The sequence below is a fragment of the Gavialis gangeticus genome, unplaced genomic scaffold, assembly GCF_001723915.1.
Source record: "Gavialis gangeticus isolate Ggan-Ray unplaced genomic scaffold, GavGan_comp1, whole genome shotgun sequence".
In the NCBI taxonomy this organism is placed as follows: Eukaryota; Metazoa; Chordata; order Crocodylia; family Gavialidae; genus Gavialis; species Gavialis gangeticus.
The window spans coordinates 42203153-42222847 of NW_017729027.1; the positions used below are offsets into that span (position 1 = coordinate 42203153).

The window sequence follows — 19695 nt, forward strand, 5'->3', positions numbered from 1 at the left end:
AAATTGAGGTAAATAAAACTATTCCAACTTTTCTCTGAGCCGAACCTGCATAAAATGAACTGTGCCAAACAGGAGATTTTAACACACCTTTAACTCTCCTATGAAATATTAATTTTTATTCTTACCTGGGAAAACATTACAGTCTTTCCCCCTATGCCTAAAGAAGGGTGCTTGTACCTGAAAGCTTGCAGTTATTTTATTTTTATAGCTTGCAGTTATTTTATTTTTATTTTTTTTTGCAAAAATCTAGTTGATCTAATAAAAGATATGACTTCTACCATGAGTTCTGATTCCATATGTAAATTGAAAGTCGTCATGACAGGTAATTAATTTTGTCCCTCAGTAAGTTATTTTAAGAATTAATATCTGTTGGTATAAGAAAGTTCACTTTATTTCCATTGTAAATTAGTCAGTTTCATCTAGATAAGTTATATAGAGAATTTTTGTTGCCTGTTTTCAACTACTCATAGAGGAGTACTCTTCACTATATGTGAGCATTAAATAATCTTCCCAGGTATCATCCTTTTATTGGTTATTCTGTAAGAGTACCAGAAAAGATATTATTCCATATAGAGTCTGCTGTATCCACCTCCTTTCTCTTCTTAAATATAAAGAGATACCAACCAGTTCTTTTAACCAAGACGATGAAAAAAAACAAACTACCAAACCTGTCAATTCTGATTGAGATCACTTGGATAATGTATAATAAAGTAGTAGGTTAGCAGGCTTTTTCTCAAGCTCTCTTCAAAAGTTCCCCAAAACTACTTAACTGAAAGTATGTGTATCTACTTCAGGAATATAACACTCCTGCAGTAGAGCCAGCCGAATGCAATTTTAATTTGACCCATGGCATATTCATTGTTTGTTGGATGCACTGACACGGTTTTCATTATTTTTAGATATGTTGCTGGTTCTAGCAGTGTGGTATGTCATTTTAATTATGTAGCATGTCAGTGGACTCATTAGTGCCTCATTGTATAAATTTAGAAATATGTTCTGTCTGTCAAGGGTGTATTGTCAGTACTTCTGCCCTTTGGTTTCCATTCTTCTCTATCTTACTTTTTCTATTTCTGCTGTCTTGTGTCTGCATCTCTACCCTTGCTTCTCTTAATTCCCAGGATTGATTCTCAGTTGCTACCCGCTGTCAACTTTCATCTCTTTCCATCTGACAAAAATGGTCAGGAAAGAAGTAATTAATGTTGACATTACACTAGGCACGTCTTTGCAACCATTAACGTGCCTTTTCTAATGCACATTAAAATTTAGTACCTCCAGTGTGAGGTACTTAATTAATGTGCATTAGGCTGTGCACAGCAGAGTATTTGCACACTTTTTTAGAGATGCTTAATGCACAGTAGACTATTTTACTGTGCATTAGTGTAATGTCACAGTTTTTTATGTGACAGTTTAAAGCGCAGTACAATAGTCTACTATGCATTAAAGCACATGTGTAGACACACCTTCTATACAGTTTACTTTTAGCATTGATGTGCCATGCTGTTTAGTGGAACTGAAGGAGGTCAGACCTCTGAGCTGTTGATTTATGCCTTTCACATATTGAAAAATAAAATACATTATCTATTACATCTGAAATGTTAGACATCTTCTGAAGTAAATTTTGGGTTCTGTACAAGCTAGATTTTTTACAAGGATGGCCACAGCCATCAAGTAGGATTGAGCTGCTGATTTTAGAAACTTGGATTTATATGGTGGAGCTAATTGTACTATATATAAGGGATCAAGCAACTATATATACTTTTCAGAATGTGGTGCTGTTCTCTTTGTCACTGTACCTATGTAGAGACAGGCTATGACGATTGTATTCAGGAAAGTTTCAGGGCAAAGAGATGGTAGAGTTAGGAGAGTTCTGTGCTGCATTGTAAAACTGTAGTATTGTAGAATTGGAACAAAAGAATACTGATAAAGAAGTAGGGATTTATCACAGATGGACCAAAACTTATTGTCAGTAGAGATGGATATGCAAGAAATGCAGAATCCAACCTGCTGTAAAAAAAATACAGACACTGACAAGCCTCTGCAAACTAAATGTTTGAAAATTTCATTTACAAAAGTTCATTTAAAAATCCAAATGTTTGCAACAATTTACTTAAATTGATACCTGGGATTTCTAAAATCAAGATAATCATGCACAGAAGCAGTTATGTACATCAGTTACTCTCAGCTACAAAAAATTATGGATTTATACCTTGGAGTCAAAAATAGGTCAAAAGTCTGGCCAAGCCACGTGGCCTATCAGACTGGCATGGTTATGGCATATCAGATTTGGAAGCAAACATCCCACAAGGGAGATTGTTAACATCATGCTCAGCTGCTTTTTATATCCTAGGTTGAATGGCCGTGTTTCATTTACTGGAAGAGTGTCATCCTCATATTGAGGGACTGCTGGAGCCATTAACATTTACATCTCAGCCAAGTAGTTTTGGCTTTCAGCTAAATCTGGACCAAGGCTTGAACTCCTAGGTCTGGACCATAGGAAGACTTTTTAACTGTTCTTAATACTAAATATGGTTTCTAAAACACTTGGGTAATAAATGGCTTTATTTAAAAGTGGCCCCTCTCCCTTCCACTGCCGGCATCTGCTACAGCCACCCGGAGTTGGCACCAGGCTGTCCTGTGTCTGCTCTGCTGGCACCACTGCCCCATGGGGAGCCCAGAGATCGTGGTGACGTGGCAGAGACACAGGGCAGCCTGGCACCAGCTCTAGGCAGCTGCACCTGGAAGCACTGGCAGCAGGACAGGGAGGGGCTTTTTCCCCAGTGCTGAGCAGCAGTTTCTCCCCTACCACTGCAGCTCATCCTGGACAAAGCCCCTCCACAGGCCAGATCTGCCAAGCCCACAGCATTTGGTCATGCCCCCAGCTGGCCAGCCACTGGAGCAGTGAGGGGGGAGTGACCAAAATGGGGCAAGAGACCCTTTTTTGTGGGGGGGAGTTGCACACTGTGGGGCGAGGAAAGTGCTGGGGATGAGGAAAGTGCTGCAGGGTAGCAGTGCTGGGCGGGGGGGGGAGTGGTCTAGTGCTGCTGTACTCAGTCCACCACAGCTCTGGGCCCCAGTGCTGCTGCACACAGCCCACTGCAGCTCTGCCCACCCTGCAGTGGGACCCCCCACCAGGAAGAGGCTTGCAATCCCAGACACTATTATGGGGTGCTCCCCCACCAGGGGCCCTGTCCCCTCCCACTGCAGTAGTCTGATGGGGGCACAGCCAGCCCATAAAGCCCCTTCAGGGGCAGGGATAGGGTTATTCCTACTCCCTCCATTGTCCGGTGAAGGGGACAGCAGGGGCCTATTCCACCTCAGGGAATAAGCTTGGCAGTGACAGGGGGGGCAGACCTGGATGCCAGTAGGGGTGGAGGGGAGACTGACCCCCTTCCCTGCCCCCCTCTGCCTTAGGGGCCACGGTGCCAGTTGGAGCAGCAGGAGGGGGAAGCAACTGGCAGACCCAATTTGGGTAACTGCCGGATGGATAGGGAGGGGGGAATTAAATCCTTCCTTGGCCAGACCCCCACCCCTATCTATCTCTGCTCCATCTGGGGAGCAGAGGGGGAGGGACATCCTGCCTGGGCTGGAGCAGAGTGCCCAGACCAGAAAGCATGGCAGGATGCTGGGGGGAGTCTTGTTTAATTTAAACCAGAAAGAAGTTTGAGACAGACAATGCATAAACTGATCTGAGCCAAATCAGTTAGGTCTGATACTACATTCAACCCAGTTTATCTTAAACTGGTTTGGGCCATTTTGAACCTGGTTTATACACACTGAATGTCTGTTCTCTTAGTTTTAAACCAGTTTCTGATAGGGGTGTGCGAAGCTTCAGTTGCTGATTCGATTCGACGGAGATTTGGCCTGATTCAGTGACCGAATCGCCAAATCCAAATTGAATCAAGAGACCCTTTAATCTCTCCAAATCAAATTGGAATGCTCCAAATTGATTTGGAGAGATTTGGAAAGATTTGACAATTCAGACATAGACACAGCTTTAAATGTTTTTTCTACATACCTCAAGGTACCAGGCAGCTCATGAATATTGAGATTCTGGGACAGATGGAGTGTCCCACAGGAGTGCGGGGGGGAGGGGCAAGTGCACTGGGCAGCAGACCCAGAAGTGGACCAGAAGCACTTACAGTTCACTTCCAAGTCCCCCAGGGGGTACGTTGCCCCCCCCCCACACACACACACACATTCCTGGCTTGGCGACTCATGCCGCCTGGGTCTGGGGGGACACCTGGGGACCTGGGGTCTCCTCATGGCTGATAGCTGAGCCAGAGATGTGTGGGGCTGGGGGGGAGGGGGCAGCACACTTGGCACTGAACCTGGAAGTGGACCAGAAGTACTTCCGGTCCACTTCCAGGTTTGCTGCCAAGTACACAGGGGGCTCCCCCATGCTCCTGTGGGACACTCCATCCACCCCAGCATTGCAGCATTCATGAGCCACACCTGGTACCTCGAGGCATGTAGACAAAACATTTAAAGCTATGTCTATGGCCGAATTGCTGATTCTCTGAATCGGCATCAAATCTTCAGATTCGGCCAAATTGAATTGGGACAGTGATCCAAATCAACAAATCAAATCACTGTCCCTGATTAGGGCCAAATCCAAAATGAATATGGCCCATTTTGCACACCCCTAGTTTCTGATCATTTAACCTGGTTTATATGTAATGTCTGTCCCTAGCCTCAAATTCTGTGCCAGGCAACATTAAAAAAAAAGATCAGGTAATTTGCCAAAACATGGCTATAGAAGACAAGACAGATGTCATCTGCAGTGAGAAGAAAAAGTGTAACAAAAATGGTGAATCAGTTTTGACACATTATTCACAAAAGATGGAGAATAGGTAGAAACCATATACAGAATAGGGACTCTCCCGTTCTAGGTGCTCTGGTTGTGGTGGTGGTGATGATGCCAGTGTGAGAGAAGAGTTGTTAAACCTGTAGATTTGATACTGACATGGATGTTCTCACTATATATTTTATACTGTTTCTTCAAATATTGACCCTAACATGAGATGGTGTAATCTGGCTCCTCAGGGGATACCATTATAATGAGAAACCCAGGCTTGCACACAGAGGAAGTTTGGTTTGATTTGCTATGTGTATAGCGTTTCTGTGCTATGAGATACACTGAGTGTAACATGTTATCTAATTTATGACATTTGTCCTATAGTACAGAAGCTGTCATATTGTGTAAAGAAATGTGTGTTGATTCAAGAAACAACAAGATGAAAAAAATAAATTGTTAGCTTTTTGATAGATTAGCTGGACAGAAAATGAAGAGCTTGAGTTTATTCCCTAGCAGGCCATATTTTTCACCAAAGGTAACTGGCAGGAAGATAATGTAAAGATGATGCATCTTAGTTGGCAAATTCCTGGGGAAAAAAACAAAACCCCTAACTTCCATGCTAACAAATTAGTAAATAATATTTTCTGCCTGGATATTCCTGTAAATAGACTGTGCTGTGTGATTATGACAATACAGTACATATGTCTTAAATCCTTTCATTTCATGGTTTGTTTACAGCATCAATAGCATCAACGTGTAATGATCCTGGGACTCCACAGAATGGTACCAGATATGGAGACAGCAGAGAACCTGGGGACACTACTACCTTCCAATGTGACCCTGGATATCAGCTCCAAGGGCAGGCTAAAATTACTTGTGTGCAGCTGAATAACCGATTCTTTTGGCAACCTGATCCTCCTACATGCATAGGTATTGAGATGAATTGTTAGAGTTCTTGGGGTTTGTCAATTACCGATCATATTACCATTCATATGTTTTCAGATTGTGATCCTACAGATGTATTGATTTCTGTAATTCTCAGTCTCTTAATCCCAGAACCCAGGTGTCACACCTTTTAAGAGATTGCCTTCATTGTTAGGCTAGCGTCATGCCCTTTTTAAGTCGTTCTCAGCCTAGTGAAAGTTGAATTATTGACTCTAGAGTGGCACAGCTTGAACTGGAAGAATGGATGGGTCCCATCCCAGTCCTGCCCTTAGTCTGCTGATTAAGACCCTCTCTTCAGAGATGTAGAATAAGTTTTTTGAAGCCCCTCAGGATGAAGAGGGCCTAAAACTTAGGTCTCCCATTTCCTGGATAACTGCTGTACTCACTAACTTGGTCCTTAAAAGGTGAGCACCACCTCTCCTTTAACCACATTTTTGAGTGGAAGTAGCCTGTATGCAGTGCTTTTTGCTAAACTCAGCATCACTGGGTGTGGGTTAAGTATGCCTACTGGCTTGGGTCCCTCAGGAGATCTAGGTATGGGGAGATCCAGTTAATAAATCTCAGATGGCATTAAGAATAATATAGTGCTGAAGTGCTCAGCTCCTAATGTGACATCACCCTTGGTGATATCAGACATTAGGCATCTATCTAATTTTACTGCCAAAAACTTGGGTGTCTACAGATTCCCAGGTACCTAAGTGATTAGGCAGATTTTTCATGGATTGTTCACTTGGTTTTAGGTGCCTAATGTCTGCCTCAGTTGCACTTTAGGAAAGCATCCCCACAAGCGCACACATGGTTTACAGCACCTCAAAGCCAACTGAGGTGCAGTAAACCACACATGGCACCTGTGCACCACACTGCTAATTAGCAGCTCTGGGGGTGGGGGGGTTACACCAGGAAATCCCGGTGTCAAAAAACCTCACCACTAATAAAAGCAGCATGGCACATATAGCAGCAGCATGCACCACCAGAAACAAGCCTGGCTGGCTAGAGCTATGCTCTGACTTCTGGTTAGGCTCTGAGTGGACAGCTCAGCACCTCTGCTGCCCTGAGAGGCCCCCAGGATCCCAAGTAAGGGAGGCTGGAGCCAGCAGCCTCCCCTACCTCGCACTACTGCTATTTGTCCCACAGGAAGTGCATGCCCCTGCACATGGGTGCTTGTGTAGATGTGCCCTAGGTGTCTAAGTGCTTTTCTGAATCTTGACTTTAGTCCTATAGTCTTAGGTTCTAGCCTTGCCCCTTGCTACCATTTAGGTAAAAAATATTCCCCATTTTATCCGTTGAATATTAAATGCAGAATGAGCTAGCTTCAAGGGGAGGGACGTAAAGCATTCTGCACATGTGGTGGTAGAACACTTCTTTATAAAGCTGGAGATATAGATTCAAACCTCTCTGGGTAAGCAGGACCTAGAATTTGGGTTTTCTGCTCAATGAGAAACTCCCCTAACCATTGAATAATTAGGCTAAAATCTGCATGGCCCCTCCTTCTCTTCTACCTCTACTCTTTCCTATGCTGCCTGCAGCTCACGCTACACTGGTTCCAACCCAAGCACCACATGCAGCATGCAGGGCTGGGGCTGGTCCAGCTACCTAGATGGTGGATCTGGCCAGCAGGCCATTTGTTTGACACCCCTCCCTTAGATCATACTAAATCTGTGGAATGGTAAGTGCTGTATAAGTTAGAACTTGCTGTGAGCAGTTGCATTTTAAGTGTTAATACCATTTCTTTCCTGTGCAACTCTGACTTGCTACTAGAGAGCTGGCAAGCCAGGGCATGGCATCTAGACTCTAGCCCTGCTTTGGATGGGTAGGGCTGGAAGCAGTGCATCCTGGGATTCTGGAGGATTGCAAATGGCTCATTTTATCTTCATGGAACAGACTGAAGTTACCCTAACACAAACCAGATAGCACGTCCCAGAGTTAACCATCACCTGAACTGAAGTAGTTTTGAGGGCATGTAGTTTTGAGGCTCTCACAGTATCATAGGGGACTGTGGGGGAAGGGAGTGAATGGTGTACCAAGATCAGCTCTAGGGAGTCCATACCAGCTGGGTTGCTGCATGGGTATATGGTGAACCCACCCCTCAGGTCAAGAAATATAAGCCCATGCTGCTACAAGAAGTGTAACAGCTACCATCCAAGCACAGAGAGCAGGGAAAGGTAAGTTCCTCCTACCTCTGCCCCAGGTACTGAACTATTTTGTTGTGCCTCTGGTAAATAGGACATGTTTTCAGGGCAATGGAGCTGAAATTAAATAAGAAAGGGAATCCATGGCTCATACCAGTTGGAATTTCAGACTTTTGGAGAACTGTGAAATAAATGTATAAAATGGGATCACTTCTTTCAAGTGTATGGGCTTTGTTTGTGGGACTGCAAAAGGGGGGAAAAAAAAGATTAGCTAGAAATATAAAAGCTGGTTTAAAAAATAAAATAAAATTATAAAAGTCAATTTGTTTTATCTTAACTGTTTTTCCCTCATTTTTCAGTCAAACATGTGACCACTTACTTTTTATTTCTGTGTTGTGACAGCTGCATGTGGAGGGAACCTGACAGGCCCAGCGGGTGTTATTTTATCACCTAACTACCCACAGCCATATCCTCCTGGGAAGGAATGTGACTGGAGAATAAAAGTAAACCCTGACTTTGTCATTGCCTTGATATTCAAAAGGTACCATTTCTAGAGAAACGCCTCTGTGTAACAGGTTTTTAAATGTCACATCTAAAAATTACATCATTTATCATTTCATAGAGTTCCTAATTACATTTCCTAGCTAAGCCCTAGAGCATGTATCTAATACCTACCATATCATTGTTTCAGAATAACATAAAAGAAAATAACTCATTTAACTGTATAGCACTTTCTGATGCCAAATACGTAATTTGAACAGAAAAGCCATATGTGATTTATGAGGTTTAATGCCCTAAACATACATTTTACTTCTATTATGTGTCTAACCATTGAAAAATGGAGAGTGATGGCTCTCTGTATTCATGGGGAATAAAACTACCCTGAGAGATTTAAATAAATGCATCTCATTGTCTTATTAATGTAATAAATGCATTTTGCGATACCTAATATAGCTACATACAATTTCTTGTCTGGTGAAGTTTCAAGGCTAGAATTAAAGTGAATTATCATTAAGGAATTGATGATTTGCTAGAACCAAAAAGGTAAGTTTGAATAAAATGATAAAATAAAATCAAACCTTTAACAAGCATCTTTAAAATTATTTAATGTCCACTTGGAAGAAAAAAGGATAATAAGCTAAGATAATTATTATGAAGATGATACTGCATAAACATCTAGTAGACAATCTTTCAATCTAATGTTTAAACTTAACCTTATATATTTGTCTGGAAGAATCTGTTAAAACTAAGGAATTATTCTGTTATTTATTAGCTTTCCCTATGGGCAGTCTAGTGCATAGGCAAGATACTGATCATCCTTACTTTTATTATTTTCAATGCAAGTTGGACTTCTTTGGCACCTTGTTACATTCATCTGTATGCTGCTTATACAAAAGTGATCACAACTCTTTTTATTTACTTGAAGCCCATTGGAAGATAAGTAATTTAAAAATATCAAATGTTTTATTATCATATTTTGTATGTTTTCTAAGGAAAAAACCCCCCATTCACATAGACAAGTCAAAGGATTAGTAAAATACCTATTGTAGGGAAGACACGGCCACAATAATCTTGTTTCCAATATCATTACTGTCATGGGATGAGGTCCCCAAGGGTGGTGGTGATGTTCCTGGTGGCTTTGCAACTGTGCCAGCTCTGCCCGAAGGGCACCCTCCTGTCTCACATGCCACGTCTTGATGGTAAAAAAAAAATATGAGTCGGGAGGCTGCCTACAGGCCTTCTTGTGGTCCCAGTCTGCTGTACTCCATAAGAACTCGCTCATCCTTGGGCCCTTTGCTGGATTTCAGTCTAGTACTGTGCTGAATGGGGCACCTCAAACCTTATGGGCTAATTGCATGGCTCTAAATCTCCCATGCAACATGCCCCATGCCTCACAGGTGTTACATGGATGTTGTTTCCTCTGTTGGGACTTCAGTCTCCACCCCTTTAATCTGGCTAGACCTTATAGCCTAGGCCCATTGTGTCAGACTGGGCTTTGAAGCACTAGCTCCAATTGGTTTCTTCCAGTCACTGGGCCCCTAGCCCCTGTCTGCAGGGCCTCCGGTTTCTGCCTGACTGCATCCTCCTGGCACCGGGCCTTCCGGCCCTATGTGGCTGCACCCCTCTGGCCCTATGTGACTGCGCCCCTCTGGCACCAGGTCCTCCAGCCTCTTGAGTAGCTACGTCCCTCTAATGAGGCCTCCATACCTCCCCTGACAGCCTCATCCCAAACCTCCAGTACAACCAATAACACACACATAAGCCCCTGGGCTGTAACAGAACAATAGCAATGATGACCATGCTCTGCTCCTTTAAGAAAGCAAACTTCCACCCCTAGGACAGGTGTCTCCCAGCCCTGGGTATCTTCTGGGGTCCTGGAGCTGTACCGTTCTTGTAGGCAGCAGAGCATGTCTCTAGGTAGCTCTCTTGGGCAGGGGCTCCCTCCCCTGGCAGTCTCCAGAGAGAGTGGACTCTGCCAGCCCCAGGCCTGAGCTTTATATGTTTCCAGAGCACCTGCCTCCTTCCAGTCAGCTGACTGCCTGGGCTAATTACCTCATTAGCCTGTTGCTCAAGCAACTTGTAGCTGTGGAGCTGTGCCTGGCCTGCAGGGCTCCCTACTTAGGCTGCTTCTGCCCTTAAAGGAGCAGGCACATTTTAGTGCCATGTGACAATTACAGATACTTCATGCAGAAGATACTGTTTTTGGTTCAAGAAGACAGCTTGCAGTATTATTATCTTTTTCTAGGAGCAGTATTCTCCCTTTAGACAATGGGCCATGTATGGAAGGATGACTAACAGGGACAAAAGAAATTAAATTAAAGGGCAAATTAAGATAACAAATTGTGCTATAAGCATGTTCTAACAAGGACATGTAAGAAAAGCAAACCTTGGTAAAGGCTACATTTATGTCTCTTAGTTCCCTTTTTAGCCAAAATAAAATCTAAGCCGTGCAAGTGAAAAAGATATTAAATATATAAGGAAATAAGTAAAATTAGTGCCCGTGGGCACATCTACATGTGTTCTTTAATGTGCATTAGCCTATTTTAATGATCATTAAATCATCAGCAAAAAGCCATGCTCTTTAGCTAATGAGTGTTAAAATAGGTGAATGCACCTTTTTCTAGTACCTCACAATGGAGGTACTATTTACCTCCATTATTGTGATTTAATGCACACTACCTAAAGTACATTAATTGGACACGTCGGGTGCCTGTACATGAGCCAGGAGGCTTCTCTGAAGTACTGTAATTACAGCATATAAATACTTGATTAGTCAAGTCTGCTGGAGCATGGTAATTACTGCACTTCAGCCAGCCCCCACACTCATTTAATGAGCATTAGATAAAGTGCCTCCACCACCATTCTGAAGCACAGGGACATGGATACATGAGATGCCCTGGGCCCTTTAATTAGAGTGGCTGTGAAAGCCACTCTAATTAAGGCACCCTTCCACCCCTGGAGCACTTGTAAAAACACCCATAGAGACACCCTGTTTCATGTTTAACTTATATGACAACAACATTAGGAAATGTAAAATATTGAGCAAAATATGTATTAAAGCTTTTTATTACACAATGTACACTTTAAAATATGTATTTATTAAAACATACATTTGCTGTCTTTCTCATTTGCCAAAAAAGCCAGCAATCCCTTTGTAAAGCAAAGTTATATTCAGAGCTTTCAAAAGGTCATTGCTATACATATCTAATAGCTTTATCAACTGGAATATGAAGCTGCTACTTATGTAGATCTGTTTTGCATGCATGTTGCTTGCTTTGACAAGGAAGAGAGGTCTTTGTTGTCTTACATCAATGGTCCACTAAATAGGAGGGATTCACATATATATTGTAATGTTAAAAAAACATCATTATGCTCTCCTTTCATAGTAGTGAACTTCTAAATTGTACCTAGGTGTGGTTGCTAATGGCTTATTGTCGCAGAGCTCTCAGGTGTCCTGTGACTGAGAGCAGAAACGGCTCAGGAGAGACCCCTAGTGGCGGGAAGGGGGAAGCTCAGCTGCCAGTCACCAGGACTGCACAGGTGCTGGTTGCTAGGGCAACCAAGGAAACCTAGAGACAGGAAGGGGCGGAGCTTAGCCCTTCTTAAGCCCAGGCAGGAGGCCAGGAGGGCAGTTTCCCTCTGGCGGCCGACGGAGAAGGAACTCGGCCAGCACAAGTGGAGAACTCTTGTGGTGGGAACATCCCCTGATTCCTGCTGGGGTTTGGTGCACTCACTGTCTCTGGTAGGGATGGATTCTTATATTTTTGACCAGGACAGTCTAGCTTTTATGTTGTAGCCTGGGGGCTTTGTGTTCTTGTGTTCATTGTTTTGACCAGAGGACCGGGTGAGGCTATTAGGGTTTGGAGGAGACTTCACAGTAGTGTGGGGGTTCCTGGGACTGGAGAAGGTGCAGCATTGCTTGGGCTGCGTTGGCCCCAGCCCCAGAGTTGGGGGGCAGCGGGGAGCCCCGATGGAAGGGGGCAGCGGGGAGCCCCGACGGAAGGGGCAGCAGGGAGCCCCAACGGAAGGGGGCAGTGAGAAGCCCCGGAGCTGACACTGGCGAGAAGTTCCAGAACGGGCAGTGTAAGATGAGCTAGAGGGTGCTGGCAAGGGCGTAGGCTGAGGGACAAACTAGAGAGCGTCCATGCGCCACAGAGAGTAGGACAGACCTGAACAACACCAGATACATCTGCGAGGCTTGGGCTGTGGTGTAAGTGGAGGAAAGGAGCCGCAGATAGTGCCTCAGGCACCGAGACAGAGAAGAGGCAGCCTTCCGCTTGATTAAGATCTTTCAATCAAGAAAATAACAACAAGGCGTGGCAAGCGAGAAGGAAGGCGGTTGGCCCTTCATCAGTGTTGCGGGACCACTAATAGACGGCCCCGAAGAGGCACAACTGTCACACTTATCTATAACTTTTCAGTTTAGTATGAGTGTAAGTATATACATGTGGCAGATGGGAGCAAATTAGCTAATCAAAAATATCTTTAACTCCCACCTGAAATATATTTAAGATTAAACTAGTAATAAGCTGGGAAAGCCATACTAATGTGTATGTCATTATATTAATCTCAAAGTGGAAGAATCAAAACAATGTTCCCTTGAAAGAATTCATAATTTTATTTAAATGGTTTAATAAATATAATTATTTTATAGCAATGTACATCTGAAAACCAATAGTCTTTATTTGTATACTAATATCAGTGGTGTAGCACAGGTTTTAATTAAGTTGAAGGTTTGGCTTATTTTGTCTCTCTTGTGTGTCATGTCTTTTCCTGTTGGCACCTGGAAGATCTACCTTGCAAGAGGAACTCTTTTGCAAGAAGGAATGTTTGCACCAGAGACTGCCTGGTCTAGGGACCAGGTTCAGGGGCTTTGTTCTGTTGGGCTTCTCTTCTGTCCTGTACCAGGTGGTGACAGGGAGTGGGATGGGACCAGTCATTGATGCTCCCTGCCTCTTCCTCATACCAAACAGTCCCTAGTTTGGGGAATGGGCTGGGGAATTTTCCCTACTTCTCCCTCAACTGCACACTGGAGATTACTGCCCCACTGTCCTTGGGGACTGGGAAGAGTGGAGTAGAGTGAGGTAGTTAGCTATGTTAGTTTGAAGTCAATCAGAAGGCAGGGTAGATTTGCATGTTTATAGACTAATTAAATAAGATAAATGTATGTAGTGCTAGCTTTTGTGTACCAAAGTTCACTTCATCAGATGCTGTGAAAAGGAAATGCAGAAAGCAGAGTCTAAGGAAAGAGAAATTAGAATACAAAATACAAGGGACAAGAGAGAAAGATAGGGGGAGGAAAGCAGTGCTAGAAGAGAAAAGCAAATGAGTATTAAACCCATAGGAATAAAAGGGTCACAAAAACTAATCCAAGCAATGAGATAAGAACCCATAGTCTTGGTTTAAAGCATACTTAGCAGAGTTCAGTCTGTGGATTTCTTGTTCTGCAGTTTCCCATTCAAACTAGTTTTTATTTTATTTTTTATTAGACTTTATTTTTTACTGAGAAAAATTAAACCCAAGGTCAGTAAGGGAGTATCCAGGGAGGGCAAAGTGTTCTACCACAGGCTTCTGTGTCTTTCTGCAGCTAATGTCAGCTGATGTAATTCATTCTTATACATAGAGATCACCCTGTTTGCCTGATGTAGACAGCAGAAGGGTATTGTAAGCAGGTGATGACATATATGATGATGGTAGAGTTGCAAGTGAAGTAATCTTGGATATTGTACTCCTTGTTATTAGGTACAGTGATGGTGTGGGGACATGGCAGGCATTTGGATCTATTGGAAAGACTGGTGCCTCCATGAGGATAGGGATGTGTTAATCTGTTGTTTGAGAGATGCCATTTGACATGGGGGGGGGCGGGGAGGGTGGCGCTGTTTGTAAACCAAGACAGATTTGTTCCTAAAGGATGCCTTGGGACAGTCATCCCTTTCCAGGAGGAGTTGGATGTCATCAGTAACATCTTAGGTATTCAAGATGTAGATCAGAGGGATTCTGTAGTGCTTGCCCCAGAGTTGACATAGAAGGTTGGAGCAAGGTCTGAGTCTGGGATTTATTTTGTGATTGTTTTGTAATTGTAGGAATCTTTGCTCTAGGTCCGTAAGGTGTTTATCCTTGTCAGTGGGGTCACAGCAGATCTGGTTGTAATGTAGAACTTGTTTCTAGATAATGAATCTAGTGATATATTTAGGATGAAATTTGGTGGAGTGAATGTAGCTGTGGTGGCAGGTAGGTTTCCTATACAATGGGTGTGTCTACATGTGTACATTTACTGTGCAGTACAGGCATGTATCTACATATGCATGCCCATACTGCACAGTAAATATGGTGATTTACGCTGACTTGAGTGTAAATTTGGTATCTGTATCATGCAGGGTATCACATTTACACCCAGTTAGTTACTGCACAGTAATGCACATGTAGATGCCTTACTGTGCAGTAACACTGTGTGTGTGGACTGATGTGGAACTAACTTTAATTACACGTCAGTCGACACACAGCATTAATGTGCTTTAATAGCTGCACATGTAAATGGTGGCCTATTCCTTCTTAAAACACAGTAAATTTAAGCTGGCATAAATGCTTGTGTAGACATGCCCAATATAGTGGTAATGTGGAAACGCCACTGGTCACTTGCCTTCCGCAGACTAGGAGCACCCTGGTCAGGTGACAGGGAAGAGAGGGAGTACCTGCAAGCGGAATGCCTGTACTCCTTCTTTTTGAAAGATATCTAGCAATGGGTATTTTGCAGAAATTTCTACCTCTAGAAATGAACACCTATTTGTGACCTATTTCTACATTTTCATTAATAAAATATACTTCCTGCAGTTTGACTTGGTCTCATTTCGCTTTCACTTGAATAATGTGTAATGAAATAGTGATAGGCTATTCTCAGTGGTGGCAGATGACAGAACAAGAAGCAATGAACTCAAGACACAGCAAGGGAAGTTTAGGTTAAATATTAGGAAAAATGTGGTGCATGCCCTGGCAGAGTGTTCATGGGATATGAGGAATTTAATCCCATATCCCAACGATTGAATATCCTGCCATGTTATACTGTGAACATCTGGCATGGCAGGACACATAATTATTGATTTCTGGGATAAAAGTGTTCAGATCCCATAATGTAATTAAATTAATATCTGCCAGGGGCCTAGTGGACCTGCACAACCATTTTGTTAAAGCAGTACTGCTGTCTTTCTTGATATACCTCACAGATGCTATATTTAACATAATAGTAATATGTATTATTATACTTCTACAATTTATTTGTATAGAAATAAAAATAACTTATAGTATGACCACACTTTACATGAGAACGCTTCAGTTAAAATTCTATCAATGTTAAATTTTTGATTGATCAGTATTTACAAGGCATGTAGAATTTGGATTGTAAGATATCCCAATTCCTTATATTTTTAGAGACCTTTTCTTGTGCATAGGTTGACATCTTAGGTAGAAGACAACTACAGAACTGATGTAGTTATACTTTAAAAACAAAAGCATTGCTATTTTCTTTTTTCTTTCATTTCAGTTTCAGTATGGAGCCCAGTTATGATTTTCTGCATATTTATGAAGGGGAAGATTCCAACAGTCCTCTAATTGGAAGTTTTCAAGGCTCCCAGGCACCTGAAAGAATTGAGAGCAGTATTAATAGCCTATTTCTTGCATTTCGAAGTGATGCTTCTGTTGGCATGTCAGGATTTGCCATTGAATATAAAGGTAATGTTGTCAAGATAATATGTCCTACACAGAAAAGAAGAAAAAAATCTTGATTTAGGATCTATTATATTAGATAGATAGATAGATATGCAAGCATATATAGATATAGATAGAGAGAGAGCGAGAGAGCGATATCTATCTATCAATCTATCTATATATATGCTTGCATTTCATATACTTGTCAGATAGTGCATAATTATACTTTAGGACATTAACAGTGTTTCTCTATTGCTGTTAACCCTTTAACATATTGATATTGTTTTGCTATGTATCACTTAGAATCAGCCATCTTAAAATGTTCTATGTAAAAACAATATATTATACATCAAACTCTCTTTTAAATATATTTCAAGAAACTTGGTCTATAGGTGGAGGCTGGGAAGTATTTCATTCTAAAGTCTCACCTTCCTGTTTTTCACTCACTTTATCTTTTTAAAAATTCTTTTCAGCAAATATATGCTGAGTAGATACATGAAAAGGAATTTTATCTTTCTCTTTTGTGACATTCCTGTACATTCTTATCATCTTAGAGGAGAATGGAGGGTACAAGTTAAAAAAAAAAAAGGAAATAATGTTTGAAGGAGGTTATACAATAATGGAATTGTCTCATTCAATTAGGATTCAGAGATTCTGTATGTTTACTTATATCCATAACAATATTTTTTTCCCCTAACTACTTCACAGTGAGCAATTTTTAGGTGATTTGTATACACATATATCAATAACTATTCAACAAATGACTTCTTATACTTAGGCTGGCACCTATTATTAGCCACTCAGAGTTCAGAGGCATAATTGCTTGCTAATTATTTTTCAGTCACCATACCTCAGATTTACCAGTTACTTTGCTTAGCTCCTGATTCTCTGCTAAAATTGTCATCTGTGGTCAGTTTTTTCAAACTTTTTGTTAGTAGAAAAAATATTGTCTCAGCTTTTCATCCGCTTCAACTGAATAAAACCTCCATAATATGCATGAAAGAAAGGAGAAACAAATAAAACTCAAAGCATATGAAAATGTCAAACCACAAAAAGTGAATGAGCTTAAAAAGAAATATTAAAGTTCCCTTGTACTCATTTCCTAACTTCTTTCTGTCCTCATACTTTTCCCTGCAGGCCAGCAAGTCTCTTCTTCCCAGTGTAATTGTCGTATTTGCATTTACATTGTTTGTAGAGGGAAACCTGGCCTTTTCTCTCACAACTGAATTTGAAATATAATGTAAACAAAAACAGAATGCAATTTAGTCTAGGGAGGAAACCTTGCTGATTTTGTAAGGAAGGAAAATGGGGAAGTCAGGCAAAAGAAAGGAGATGAAAATTCACTTTCCAATAGCATATGTGTAGATCATACACAATTTCTTTTTTAGTTTTAGTTATGCATTACATATAATTATGCTATATATGTATGCTTCACATTATACATGTACATAAAAAAGTTCACATTCTAAAATACCATCTTGTTTTACTGATGCATATTATAAACCAAAGAATGAATTAAGCATCAAACCTAATATTGCCTATTAATTCTTTAAGAACCATTGATGCTGAAACATTAGCATGTAAAATGCGGTAAGGATTTGTTCTAGAATAATAGCTGGTAAAACTCTCCAGCTTCTGGCGTATTTCATGGCTGTGGAAACCAATGATATGTGACATCCTGACTCCTTCCCTCTCCCCTCATCCATTAGTTTGCATTAGCTAGTTTTCAAAAAGAATGAGTGAAATCTTGGCTCCTGTGACATAGGATTCATAACTCTTGTCTTACACCAAATATATAGTTCTTTGATACACTACACTACATATTTTGATAACCTTTTAACTAACGGTCTCAGTTTTAACTGATGAAACTTGACATCTTAAATTAATCATGGTATTAAACTCTTGTAAATCTGAAGAAGAAAAGAACTAACCAACAAAAGTTTATTATAAATTCACAATGTTATATCTGTTTCTGCAAATAGACATCACGGTTATCCTAGGATAAGCTATTTTATCCCAAAAATGAGTGCAGTTGTACAGACATCCATGTCTGCTTTTCCAGGATAAATCCTAAAAATGTTTCCCAGATGAGCAGTAGTAACAGTTTATCCAAGGATATTGCAAACTATGTCTGTACATTTATCCTGGGATTACATCATTGAATCAATGGTAGAAAAGCATCACTAAACCATGATGCTCACTAAACCCTGATTAGAAGGATGATGTGTGTACACATCAATCCAGAGATATTTTTGTTTCAGGACAAACACAGGCACAATTTGTCCAGGGAAAAATATGGTATATCTTCCTAGCCTTGGCATCTTTCTAATTGGGTAATTGCGAAGTCCATGAAATTCTTTGGCTTTTAGTAGAAAATATAAATGTAAAATTGAGGATTCTAGAAATGACAGGCATTTCTTTTACTTTACTGGAATATGGTAAACTCACATAATTTTTATGTAGTTAAAAATAAATAAAGCAAAACTGAAGAAATTTAATCTTCTTGGAGGCTTGGAGGTACATTTTCTTAACATGATGCAAAAAGATATAGGTGTAATTTTCTTGGACAAGTAGATAATCTTTGGAAAGCAGCAATATCCCTATAACCATTTTTTAAAGATAGAAACACATTTTAATTACATGATTGTAAAGTCAATATAATTAAAAAAAACCCTGCAGATTGTCAAATTTATTTTTTCTGCAAGGATTATCACATTGAGAGTGCTTTTTTATTCACATCCCCTTTCAACAGAAAAACCACGAGAAGCTTGTTTTGACCCAGGAAACATAATGAATGGAACAAGAATTGGAACAGATTTCAAACTTGGATCAACTATTACCTATCAATGTGATTCCGGATATAAGATTATTGATCCCTCTACTATAACATGTGTGATTGGCATTGATGGAAAACCAGCATGGAACAGAGCATTGCCATCTTGTAATGGTATGTATTGCATGCAAAAATGTTCTCTCCTTTTTTTTCTGTGCAGTTTGGAAATTCAGAGAGAGCAGTTCTAAATCCTACAGGTTATTTACTGCTGTTTCCAAACACATATCTAATTAATATAATGCTTTTTTATTTATAACAATTATAATCCAAATGGTTGCGTGTTCATGTACTAATTCATTCATTTTTTAAAATTATTTAATTTTTAGGTATAATGGGCACACTTTAATGTTTGCATTTGTTACTTATATAAACATCCTATCTTTTTCTTCCCATGGGGCATAGAATAAGTGATTTGGTAGATGATAAAGTGTCCACTGAATATTATACTAGACAAGAGACTAGCAATTAATTTCAAATAAATACCAGCTATCAAGTGTTAATAACATAACTTGTCTTATTGCTTCCTTTTGTTCCCCTTGTTCTTTTTATCACAAGGCTTAAAAAACAGTTTTTACTCTGAAAAATAAAAACTTAGGGGGGATATGATAATCATCTTCTAATACTTTAAGTGTTGTAGAACTGGAGTGAGCAAAATACAGCCCATGGGCCAGATCTAGCCTGCCAAGGGATTTTATCCAGCCTATAGCAGGTACCTCAGCCCCATCCATCCCAGGCATGGCGGGGGGTAGTGGGGACCAGCCCGAGCCGTGGCACATGCTGTCAGTCCTGCC

The 19695-nt window shown here is 40.9% G+C and overlaps 1 protein-coding gene across 1 annotated transcript in view; it reads left to right on the forward strand.

The window, feature by feature from the left end:
* CSMD1 (CUB and Sushi multiple domains 1) overlaps window positions 1–19695 on the forward strand; it is a 2474714-nt gene that overhangs the window by 2006606 nt on the left and 448413 nt on the right. Inside the window, exons 29-32 of the mRNA XM_019520340.1 lie at window positions 5534–5725; window positions 8272–8410; window positions 15908–16095; window positions 18824–19018. Of these exons, the coding sequence (XP_019375885.1) occupies window positions 5534–5725; window positions 8272–8410; window positions 15908–16095; window positions 18824–19018 (714 nt within the window). The remainder of the gene's footprint in view (window positions 1–5533; window positions 5726–8271; window positions 8411–15907; window positions 16096–18823; window positions 19019–19695) is intronic.